The sequence below is a fragment of the Dendropsophus ebraccatus genome, chromosome 15 (assembly GCF_027789765.1).
Source record: "Dendropsophus ebraccatus isolate aDenEbr1 chromosome 15, aDenEbr1.pat, whole genome shotgun sequence".
NCBI classification, from domain to species: Eukaryota; Metazoa; Chordata; class Amphibia; order Anura; family Hylidae; genus Dendropsophus; species Dendropsophus ebraccatus.
In genome coordinates this window covers 26,361,258-26,373,650 of record NC_091468.1, presented here as the reverse complement: position 1 = coordinate 26,373,650, position 12,393 = coordinate 26,361,258, and the positions used below count along the sequence as shown (strand labels likewise).

The following is a 12,393-nucleotide window of genomic DNA, read 5'->3' as shown; positions in this document are numbered from 1 at the left end:
CGTCCCGATAATAGTTTAGCAAGGGCTGCAGGGACATCGTAACCGATGTCCTTGCAGCCCTTGTTTAAACACCATGCTTTACCTAAGCAAGTTGCAGGTCTTCTCCTGCGCTTCTTCTTCCTCCCCTTCCTGCGGCAGCAGCGACCAGCTGGCAGAACCCTCAGCCAATCACTGGCCGTGGCGTTCCTGGCCAGTGATTGGCTAAGCGGTCTGGTAGCTAAGACAGGCTGCACTTAAGCTGGTGCTGCGCGTGGGACTGGGAGGAAGAAGGAGCGCAGGAGAAGCCCTGCAACATGTTTAAGTAAAGTATGGTGCTTGTGAAATCGTCGGTTGCCCACCATGCACTGCTATTCCACGCAGCGATGCGCGGTCGGTGCCCGACGATTTTAGGTTTGAACCTAAATAAACGATCAGCCGATGACATGATCATCGGCTGATCGTTTTCTATGTTCCACGGAGCGATAATCGACCTGATTCCCCCCATTATTGCTCCGTGAAATAGGCCCCTTAGTTTAGGGAGCCTGGTCTGGGGTTTGTATTAGTTCAGTATTTGGGGTCCGTATTAATTTAGGGAGTCTGATCTGGGGTCTGTATTAGTTTAGGGAGTCTGATCTGGGGTCTTTATTAGTTTAGCGAGTCGGGTCCAGGGTCTTAGTTTATTGTTTTGGGGTATGTATTAGTTTAGGATGCCTGGTCAGAGTCTGATCTGTGGTCATTTTGGGGTGTTATAAAGGAAGTCATGTAGTATTTGTTACATGCCATAGGACTGGGGGTCCTGTGATCTGCATTTTTAGGTACTCTGGGGGAACCGGTAGTATGTGGCTGTGGTACCTGCGTGCAGTAGTCGATTCTCTCCAGTATCATGGAAAAGTGAGGCCGGTCCTCAGGTTGGTGTTGCCAACATTGTGTCATTATCCGGTACCTGTAGTGCACAAGCAGAGAGACAGAAATAAAATCTGGCTATAATATGCCATACGTCAGTAGCTGAACCCTCTTTTACCCGTCCCAAAATATCACTGACGCAGAAGTGAATAGTCCAATGTGAGCCCCATTTTGTCTTTTCTAGTCACATCAAGAGCAGCACTACTCTGTGCCAGACATCAGCACCAAGGTGAATGCTGCGGTTCAGTGAGTGGGCCTGTTTGAGCTTGTGCTGTATTGGACTGTGAGTGCATTGGACTAATAGAGCATATAGAAAGGCTGAAACTAACTGTACAACCATCATCTGATCTAACACTACCACAATGCTAACACAGAACCATCACAATTTAATATATAACCTGTAATGTATTTATATATGTAAACAAGCGCTGCGGAATCTGTTGGCGCTATACAAATAAATATTATTATTATAATTATTATCACAATTATGATTGCAGCTCTGGATGTGATGATAAGGTGAATTGTTATTTTACAGTTTTTCTATATTCTATGCAAATTGTTGTTCAGTTTTCTGATCAAAAAATATCTACATACACGGGCCCCGGGCAGTTTTTGGGAGGATCCATCCTTCCTCCACTTGTGACAAACTCCAGCACCTCCTGGTTACTTTTACTGGGGTACGGCATGTATCCTAAAGAGAAGATCTCCCAGAGGAGCACCCCAAAAGACCTGAAAAGAGAAAACCAATGTGACATTGTCTGCAGATCAGCAGAGATCAGTGGTGAACAAGGTTTGTATTGCAAAGGGTCTCAATGGGTGCTGCTGGTGCCTGTTTGTCACAACATATATTACCATTCCAGGATACAGGGGCTCCCTCCACGTTGCCCCTCTCCCCTGACACTTTTGGCTTTCCCTCTACTACATTCCCAAATTACAGGGGTATTTCTGCAAAAAAAAAAAATGCTGTATGTCCTGCAGGAAGTGGTATTCTTTCCAGTCCAGAAAGCAGGAGAGGTTTTCCATGGGGATTTGCTACTGCTCTGGACAGTTCCTGACATGGACAGAGAGCGCTGTGTCAGACTGGAAAGAACACACCACTTCCTGCAGGACATACATCAGCTGATAAGTATTGGAAGACTTGATATTTTTTAATAGAAGTATATTACAAATCTCTGACACTTTCTAGCTCCAGTTCATTTGAAAGGAACATTTTTTTGTGAACTACCCCTTTAAGAGAGGGGTCCAGTGCAGCCCATAGGAAATTGGGAGAGGGTTGGTCACAGCTGGGCCCTATAGAAGCAGCAAGAATAGGCAATATGATAGGAGATGATTAATATGCATTATTTATGGCACTCAATAAGTTCCTAAATTCTACAATCGTGTATATATCTGCTTCTGGTATGCTGGGTGATGACTAGAGATGAGCGAACCTGGAGCATGCTCGAGTCCATCCGAACCCGAACTTTCGGCATTTGATTAGCGGTGGCTGCTGAAGTTGGATAAAGCCCTAAGGCTATGTGGAAAACATGGATCATTGGCTGTATACATGTTTTCCAGACAACCTTAGAGCTTTATCCAACTTCAGCAGCCCCAGCTAATCAAATGCCAAACGATCAGGTTCGGATGGACTCAAACCCAAACTCTGTGATGACCAATATGGTAGCTTTTATAGCAAGTAACACCCAATTTCCCTAGACCCTTGAGAACTGACTGACACAATAAGCAGTCAGCTGCACTAATTTACTAATTGACTCTTCTGGATTCTGGGAAAGCTGAGTGACAGTCACATATTTCCCAGAACAATGTAAGACCTTATCTATCATATATAGACACCAGTGACCTCTTTACATGTGTATTACACACAGATATGACTGGATAATACAGAATCTTTTCCTGATACTGAGAGTTTCCGCAGGGGATCTGAGCAGCAGATGTGTTTTAGTAAACTTCACTACAGTTTATTGATTCGCATAAACAGGAGAGACTTACCAGGTGTCTGTCTTAGATGTAAAAATCCCTTCCATGAAGGCCTCAGGAGGCATCCACTTTACCGGCAGCATGGCGCATCCTCCTTTCCTGTAATAACTGGCCCTGTGGTGCAAACATATATTCTGTTTTTATTGAAAAAGCCTTACAGCTTTCTCTTCCAACAAAGGGTTAAATAATAAATGTATAAAGGGATATAACACAACATCATAGATCTCTACCTGCTCAATAAATTGAGGGTTCTTTTTACTAAATTTTAAAGAACAGAGGGGGCGCTGTTGTATTGCTGTCTATAGAAGAAAGTTGTTATGGTGGTGGTGAGAAAGGGTACTACAAGTCAGGAAAACTGAGATGTAATAACTTTTGCTAAAAGCTTCAGATGGAATTAGAAGATACTTCATGATAATCAATAAGTATTGTTCTAAGAGATGATACATAGAATCACAAACATGATACATCCCCTTCAATTTATATATAGTTTGTTGGCACAGTGATGGAAAAAATTTAGTAACAGCCTTTTGAGGTTATACTCCTTAAAGGGAACCTGTTACCCCCCGATCCGGGGTGACAGGCTCCGGATCCACCGCTAGAGCCCCCTATACTTACCTGATCGCGCTGGGTCCCGTTTCTTGATCCGGTCCGGTGACGGAGATTTCAACGCCTGAAGCCTGGAGCGCGCTTCTGAGATGAGTCTGATGCCCATAGAGAATGAATGTGAGTCCGAGGCATCGGCAGGAGCCGGTGCGGACTCATCTCAGGAGCGCGCACGCCGGGTTTCGGGCGCTGAAATCTCCGTCACCGGACCGGATCAAGAAGCGAGACCCGGCACGATCAGGTAAGTATTGGGGGCTCTAGTGGGGGGTCAGGAGCCTGTCACCCCGCCACAGGTCCTCTTTAACCCCTTCGGAACCAGGCTAATTTTCGTTTTTGTGTTTTCGTTTTTTCCTCCTTGTGCTTAAAAGGCCATAGCACTTGCATTTTTCCACCTAGAGACCCACATGAGCCCTTATTTTTTGCGTCACTAATTTTACTTTGCAATGACAGGCTGAATTTTTGCATAAAGTATACTGCGAAACCAGAAAAAAATTAAAAGTGTGGTGAAATTGAAAAAAAAAAAACGCATTTCTTTTATTTGGGGGAAATGTGTTTTTACGCCATTCGCCCTGGGGTAAAACTGACTTGTTATGCATGTTCCTCAAGTCGTTACGATTAAAACAATATATAACATGTATAACGTATATTGTATCTGATGGCCTGTAAAAAATTCAAACCATTGTTAACAAATATACGTTCCTTAAAATCGCTCCATTCCCAGGCTTATAACGATTTTATCCTTTGGTCTATGGGGCTGTGTGAGGTGTCATTTTTTGTGCCATGATGTGTTCTTTCTATTGGTACCTTGATTGCGCATATACGACTTTTTGATCGCTTTTTATTACATTTTTTCTGGATTTGATGCAAACAAAAATGCGCAATTTTGCACTATGGGAATTTTTTGCGCTGACGCAGTTTACCGTGCAAGATCAGGAATGTGATTAATAGTTCGGGCAATTACGCACGCGGCGATAGCAAACATGTTTATTTATTTATTTACTTTTATTTATAACCTGGGAAAAGGGGGGTGATTCAGACTTTTATTAGGGGAGGGGGCTTTTTACTTATAACAATACTTTTTTTTAAACCGAGCCGAGCCGGGAACGGCGCCATCTTGGATCGGTCCCCGGCCGGCAGCACACACGGAGATCACTCCTCCGGGATAACGTCCCGGGGGAGCGATCTCCGCCACTAGACACCAGGGATAAGCTGAATCCGGTAATCGGATGCAGCTGTCATGTTTGACAGCTGCATCTGATTACTGTATTAGCGGGCACGGCGATCGGACCGTGCCTGCTAATACCGGCAATCCCGGGCTACAAGTGGCACCCGGGACCGCCGCGGTGCAGAGTGGGGTCGCCGCGCAGCGACGTACAGTTACGTCCTCGTGCGGGAAAGGGTTAAGGCCATGTTCATACACAGTATGAGACCGGCCGTTCTGTGACCTGTTAAAATGATGATCTTTAGGGCCGCAGAGTTCTGATGCACGTGCCCGCAGCAGAACTTACCATTGCACACTATGGAGCGAGCGGCAGTTGTCGGTTGTTTGCGTCGCCACTAGGGATCCCGGCCGGAGCGTATACCATGTAACGGCACGTATATTTTCGTTTTAAGCGTGGCCGTTGTTGCAGTTGGCAACAACGGCCTTAGTTATACAAAAATATATGTCTTAGGGCCCTATTCCACCAGACGATTATCATTCAGATTATTTTTAAATCGTTCGAATCTAAACGATAATCGTTCGGTTGAAATGCAGTTAACGATTAACGACTGAACGAGAAATCGTTGATCGCTTTATAAGACCTGGACCTATTTTTATCGTTGCTCGTTCGCAAAACGTTCCCAAATCGTTCGCATTGAATAAGACATTGTTCGGTCATTCACAATAGATACGAACGCAATAGCGAAGAAAAAACGATCACAATTACGATCATAAGTAACGATTATCGTTCCATGGAAACGAGTGAACTTTTTCAGGTCTTTCGCAATAGCGGTCGTTTAAGATAGTTAATTGTTAACGATTATGCAAATGATAATCGTCCGGTGGAATAGGGCCCTAATGCTGCGCTTACACGGAACGATTATCGGGTGAATTTTCGCGATAACGATCGAATTCGAACGATAATCGTACGTGTAAACGCGGCGAACGATCGAACGACGAGCGAGAAATCGTTCATTTTGATCTTTTAACATGTTCTTAAATCGTCGTTCGTCGTTTGCAAAAAATTCGCCGATCGCTCCGTGTAAACAGTCATCGCGCAATAGTCCGGCCGCCCGCAGCCCAGCCCGGCCCCCGGCTCATCCGCAGCCCCCTGCGCCGGCTCAATCGCCACCCCCACCGCCGCTTCGATTGCCCCCGCAGCGACCATACGTTACCTGCTCCCCTCTTTAGTGCACTGATTGGCTGAAGAGATGAGCCGGAATTTCAAACGGCTCCTCTTCAGCCAATCAGCGCTCCTCAGCAGATTTGATCGTCAAGATTTGATTTGCTTTAAATCTGCAACTTCAAAACAGTGCCATCAAATCTGCTGCACATCCTATACGTGTGAATGCACCCCAAGGCTATGTTCACACTATGTAAATTTTCGTAATAATCACGGCCGTTGTTGATAATTTGCAACAACGGCCGTGATTACTATGGAACTTGCACTCCGGCCGGGATCCCTAGCTGCGCCACAAAAAACTGACATGTCAGTTTTCTGCAGCCGCTATTCATTCAGCATGCGGCTCTTGTGTGCATCAGCGATTTGATGGCCCAGATTTGATTTGCTTTAAATCTGCACCATCAAATCTGCTGCAGATCCTGTAAGTGTGAACGCACCCTAAGGGTGCCTTCACACCTACCGGATCCACAGCGGATCTCACTTCTGCATCCCGCTGTGAATATGTGCTTTAACTCCCTGGTGCCCGCAGCCCCGCCGTCGCATCCCCCCATCAGCCCACCCCCAGCCCGCTGCTGCCCGCATCCCGCCGCCGAGAGCATACAGTACCTGCTCGGCGGCGCGGCTGCAGTGAGGCTGCCGGCTCCGGTCCCGGTCAGAGCCGGGAGCCTCACTGCAGCCGCGCCGCTGAGCAGGTAATTCGGGGCTGCGACGGCGGGGCTGCGGGCACCAGGGAGTTAAAGCACATATTCACAGCGGGATGTTAATCCTGCTGCGAATATGTGCTATCATACCGGATCCGCAGCAGTTTTCGCTTCGAATCCGCAGAAGTGACATCCGCTGTGGATCCGGTAGGTGTGAAGGCACCCTAAAGAAGAAAATATACCATAGATAATAATGTATACAATGTTGTTCTGCCAACTCCATTAAGAAGGAATTACTGCAAGTAAATGTGCTATTATTTCTGGTAATTACTTCAAGGAAAACAAGGATCTTCGGCTCTTATATATAATTATAAGTGGTGGTCAGCACTTTTATAATCTGTCCAACATCCGCCGTGACCTTTCAGGGTTGTAATTGGCGTTCCGGTCAGACAATGCTCTGCATTACATATTACTTGTGTGTATTCTGCTCTGAACCAGCCGCTTCCCGGTGTCCACACTCTGATCTCGATTTGCAGGAAAGTAAATATTTCATCGCCTTCCCCCAAGAACCTTCTTATGCACTTTGTTCTAGTATTTATCCGTTGCTGGATGTTCTTTTCACTCGCTGGTTTTTACCTTGGGGTTGACTGTTGACAGAAAAGCTGCTGATGCGCCATAAGCTTTAGAGGATACCTACTGGCACAATGCTTAGCATCATCTGGAGCATATTTCTATATACTTCAGAAGGTTTTGGGGCTCAGTTTCCATACTTTACAACTTGGGGTGATCTGCATGCAGCTCCTGGGCTTGTCGGTAGGGGTCATAAGATAATCTGTTGTGTGCAGAATTATAAAGCTTGCCTTCTGGTGTTCTCTTATGGAGGTAGCTTAGCCCTTAAAAAGAATTAAAGAAGAAGTCCGGTGGGGGAAAAAATCAGGGGGTGGGGGGAACATAATAAAGAAAGTATGCTTACCAGACCTCGTGCCCACGCTGCGCTGCATCACTGGGCTCCCGTACCCCAATGTCACTTTCTCTCAGCTTTAACCCCTTAAGGACCGGACTAATTTTGATTTTTGCTCTTCCGTTTTTTTTTCCTCCTTGTGCTTAAAAGGCCATAGCACTTGCATTTTTTTCACCTAGAAACCCACATGAGCCCTTATTTTTGCGCCACTAATTGTACTTTGCAATGATAGACTGTATTTTTTAATAAAAGACAATGCATAACCAGAAAAAAAATAAATGTGTGGTGAAATTGAAATGTGGGGGTATATGTTTTTATGCCGTTCGCCCTGGGGTAAAACTGACTCATTATATATGTTCCTCATGTCGTTACGATTAAAACGATATATAACATGTATAACCTTTCTTTTACCTGATGGCTTGTAAAAAATTCAAACCATATATGTTCCTTAAAATCGCTCCATTCCCAGGCTTATAACACTTTTATACTTTGGTCTATGGGGCTGTGTGAGGTGTCATTTTTTGCGCCATGATGTTTACTTTCTATCAGTACCTAAATTGCGCATATGTGACTTTTTGATCGCTTTTTATTACAATTTCTCTGGATTTGATGCGACCAAAAATGCGCAATTTTCCACTTTGTGATTTTTTTACGCTTACGCTGCTTACCGCGCGAGATCAGGAATGTGATAAATTAATATTTTGGGGGATTACGCACGCGGCGATACCAAACATGTTTATTTATTTATTTTTATTTATAACATAGGAAAAAGGAGGGTGATTCACACTTTTATTAGGGAAGAGGGCTTTTTATTAATAATGACACTTTTTTTTTTACGCATACTGTATATTAGAAGCCCCCCTGGGGTAAGGGTTATTCCCCCTGGGGGACTTCTAGTATAAGCACACTGATCGCTCATTAAGATAGGGAGATAGGCACTGGATTGCTTCCGGCTGCTGCAGCCGGAAGCAATAGAGTGCCGAGCCAGGATCAGCGGCATTACGGCACTCACCCAGCCAGCAGTGGATGTATGTCCACCCCACTAGACACCAGGGAATTGGCTGCATAACGGATTCAGATGCAGCTGTCAACTTTAACAGCTGCATCTGAATCCTTAATTAGCGGGCACGGCGATCAGACCATGCCCGCTAATAGCCGCGGTCCTGGGCTACATGCCGCACCTGGGACCGCTGAGGTTCAGAGCAGGGTTGCCGCGCGGCCCTGCTGTGAACTCCCCGAGGCTGCCAGGGCTTAAATATACGGTCGTTAAGGGGTTAAGGTACGTCACTTGGCTGTAACATCACCTAAGGGTGGGATTAAGCATGCTTAGCCAATCAGTTACTGCAGTGGTGTCCACCAAGTCAATGACTAGCTGAGTGGAGCATCCGTTAGCTGGGTCATGACATTGCATGGGCAACAGGACGGTAAAATATTTTTTATTATGTTTCCCCCACCCTCTGCCTGAAATTAATTTTTTCCATTAACTTATTTATTTGCAGGGTCTAGAGGACTGCCTATGCCAGCAATCACTTTAAAGTTTACCTGTCAGGTACACAGCCCAGGTATTCTCAGGATCTTTCTGTCCCCTATCCTGCACATGGCCATAGCTTAGCTCCATCTCACTTCCTGTGTTCTTATCAGTTACTACAGACAGATTCTTCCCAACAACAAGCAGTGGACAGCAGATTGTGGAGAAGTGAGACACCTAGTGGCCAAGACTCTAGAGCTATACAGACTGGTGGTAATAGCCTTATATCATGGGGGGAGTCAGTGCAGAATACACAGGAGTATACAGACTGGTGGTAATAGCCTTATATCATAGGGGGGTCAGTGCAGAATACACAGGGCTATACAGACTGGTGGTAATAGCCTTATATGATAGGGGGAGTCAGTACAGAATACAAAGGGCTATACAGACTGATGGTAATAGCCTTATATCATGGGGGGGGGGGGGTCAGTGCAGAATACACAGGAGTATACAGACTGGTAGTACTAGCCTTATATCATAGGGAGGTCAGAATTATGCAGACTGGTGGTAATAGCCTTATATCATGGGGGCAGTACAGAATACACAGGAGTATACAGACTGGTGGTAATAGCCTCATATCATAGGGGGGAATCAGTGCAGAATATACAGGGCTATACAGACTGGTGGTAATAGCCTTATATCATAGGGGGAGTCAGTACAGAATACACAGGAGTATACAGACTGGTGGTAATAGCCTTATATCATAGGGGGAGTCAGTACAGAATACACAGGAGTATACAGACTGGTGGTAATAGCCTTATATCATAGGGGGGGTCAGTACAGAATACACAGGAGTATACAGACTGGTAGGGCTGGGCGGTATACCGTGAAAATACCGATACTGTCCCTGGCGTCGGTTAACCGAACTCAACTCTGCCAGGACGGTATCTGCGGTATTTTTAATCCGGCGGCCGCATCCTCAGTCCCCTCGCGTCTGGGGACGCATATATAGTGGAGCAGGGCAGGGGATGAGAGATCCCCTGGCTCCGTAGTATGACAGTTTGAAGCTTCCCCCCGCGCCCTCGGCTTCTCTCCCGGACAGCCGGGACCCGTCTGAGCACACACGCTGCCCTGCAGGCCGTTTGCGCGCGGAGGTCCCCGGTCTCTGGAGGAGGAGACTGCAGGGACCGCGGGATCGGGTGAGGGCATCGCTGCAGTTGCACAGCGGGATCAGGGGGCGCAGTGCAGACCTCCAATCCCACTGTACAGCTCCAGCACGCACAGCGATGCCCTCACCCGATCCCGCGGTCCCTGCAGTCTCCTCCTCCAGAGACCGGGGACCTCCGCGCGCAAACGGCCTGCAGGGCAGCGTGTGTGCTCAGTATGTGGGACGAGTCAGCGGCTGTCCGAGAGTGAAGCATGTGTGCCCAGGGCGGGGGTGGGGGGGCGGGGGGGGGTTAGTTGGGGATGAGGAGATACTATTTATGTGCCCCCCTTCTACCCAGGTCCCCCCAGCTGCTGCCACCCTGCCCCAGTCACCCCCAGCTGCTGCCACCCTGCCCCAGTCACCCCCAGCTTCTGCCACCCTGCCCCAGTCACCCCCAGCCTCTGCCACCCTGCCCCAGTCACCCCCAGCTTCTGCCACCCTGCCCCAGTCACCCCCAGCTTCTGCCACCCTGCCCCAGTCACCCCCAGCCTCTGCCACCCTGCCCCAGTCACCCCCAGCTTCTGCCACCCTGCCCCAGTCACCCCCAGCCTCTGCCACCCTGCCCCAGTCACCCCCAGCCTCTGCCACCCTGCCCCAGTCACCCCCAGCTTCTGCCACCCTGCCCCAGTCACCCCCAGCCTCTGCCACCCTGCCCCAGTCACCCCCAGCCTCTGCCACCCTGCCCCAGTCACCCCCAGCTTCTGCCACCCTGCCCCAGTCACCCCCAGCCTCTGCCACCCTGCCCCAGTCACCCCCAGCCTCTGCCACCCTGCCCCAGTCACCCCCAGCTGCTGCCACCCTGCCCCAGTCACCCCCAGCTGCTGCCACCCTGCCCCAGTCACCCCCAGCTGCTGCCACCCTGCCCCAGTCACCCCCAGCTGCTGCCACCCTGCCCCAGTCACCCCCAGCTGCTGCCACCCTGCCCCAGTCACCCCCAGCTGCTGCCACCCTGCCCCAGTCACCCCCAGCTGCTTCCACCCTGCCCCAGTTTTAATTGCAACGCCCCCTCTTCTTTTTGATGTACTGCCACAGGTTGGGGCAGGCTTATACAGAATTCATGGGCCCCATGCAGTTTCTATGCTATAGGGCCCCATGAATCCTAGCTATGCCCCTGCTCCACCCCCAGCTATCTCTTGGGATCCCCTGATACACATGAATGCTCAGCTTAACTGAGTGTGCATGTGTTTTCAATGGAAATGGAAAGAAGACTGTACCAGGAATAGGGCATAGGGATCTGCATAGCTGTATATACACGTCTTGTAGTGTGTATATAGCTGTATACTTGAATATACATGTCCTGGAGTGTGTATATAGCTGTATACTTTTATATACATGTCCTGTAGTGTGTACATAGCAGAGACCTGGACGTGTATACACAGGTACACAGCCGAGACCCCCTACTAATAGAATAAATGGCACAGCCTTGGGTTGCTGCTAAGTGACTTACTTTATTTTTTTTACTCTATTTAAAAAAAATATCTTAAGGTTGGCCCGGTCAGGTGGGTGTGGCTTACAAAGGGGTGTGGCTTACAAAGGGGTGTGTCATAATTATCGTTCAATTATCGTTACCGCGACTACATGTATGATTAACCGCGATATCTATTTTGGCCAATATCGCCCAGCCCTACAGACTGGTGGTAATAGCCTTATATCATAGGGGGGGTCAGTGCAGAATACACAGGAGTATACAGACTGGTGGTAATAGCCTTATATCATAGGGGGAGTCAGTACAGAATACACAGGAGTATACAGACTGGTGGTAATAGCCTTATATCATAGGGGGGGTCAGTGCAGAATACACAGGAGTATACAGACTGGTGGTAATAGCCATATATCATAGGGGGGAGTCAGTACAGAATACACAGGAGTATACAGACTGGTGGTAATAGCCTTATATCATAGGGGGAGTCAGTACAGAATACACAGGAGTATACAGACTGGTGGTAATAGCCTTATATCATAGGGGGGTCAGTGCAGAATACACAGGGCTATACAGACTGGTGGTAATAGCCTTATATCATAGGGGGAGTCAGTACAGAATACACAGGGCTATACAGACTGGTGGTAATAGCCTTATATCATAGGGAGAGTCAGTACAGAATACACAGGGCTATACAGACTGGTGGTAATAGCCTTATATCATAGGGGGGAGTCAGTAAAGAATACACAGGAGTATACAGACTGGTGGTAATAGCCTTATATCATGGGGGGAGTCAGTACAGAATACACAGGGCTATACAGACTGGTGGTAATAGCCTTATATCATAGGG

General features: G+C 47.7%; 1 protein-coding gene across 6 annotated transcripts in view; it reads right to left on the bottom strand.

The window, feature by feature from the left end:
* The window catches only part of ALK (ALK receptor tyrosine kinase), a 405,981-nt gene that overhangs the window by 17,025 nt on the left and 376,563 nt on the right, over window positions 1-12,393 (bottom strand). For all 6 annotated transcript variants that reach the window (XM_069955319.1, XM_069955321.1, XM_069955318.1 and 3 more), the window contains 3 exons: window positions 2,872-2,973; window positions 1,477-1,611; window positions 832-922 (listed from right to left, as the gene is read on the bottom strand). In XM_069955319.1, coding sequence (XP_069811420.1) covers window positions 832-922; window positions 1,477-1,611; window positions 2,872-2,973 — 328 coding nt within the window. The remainder of the gene's footprint in view (window positions 1-831; window positions 923-1,476; window positions 1,612-2,871; window positions 2,974-12,393) is intronic.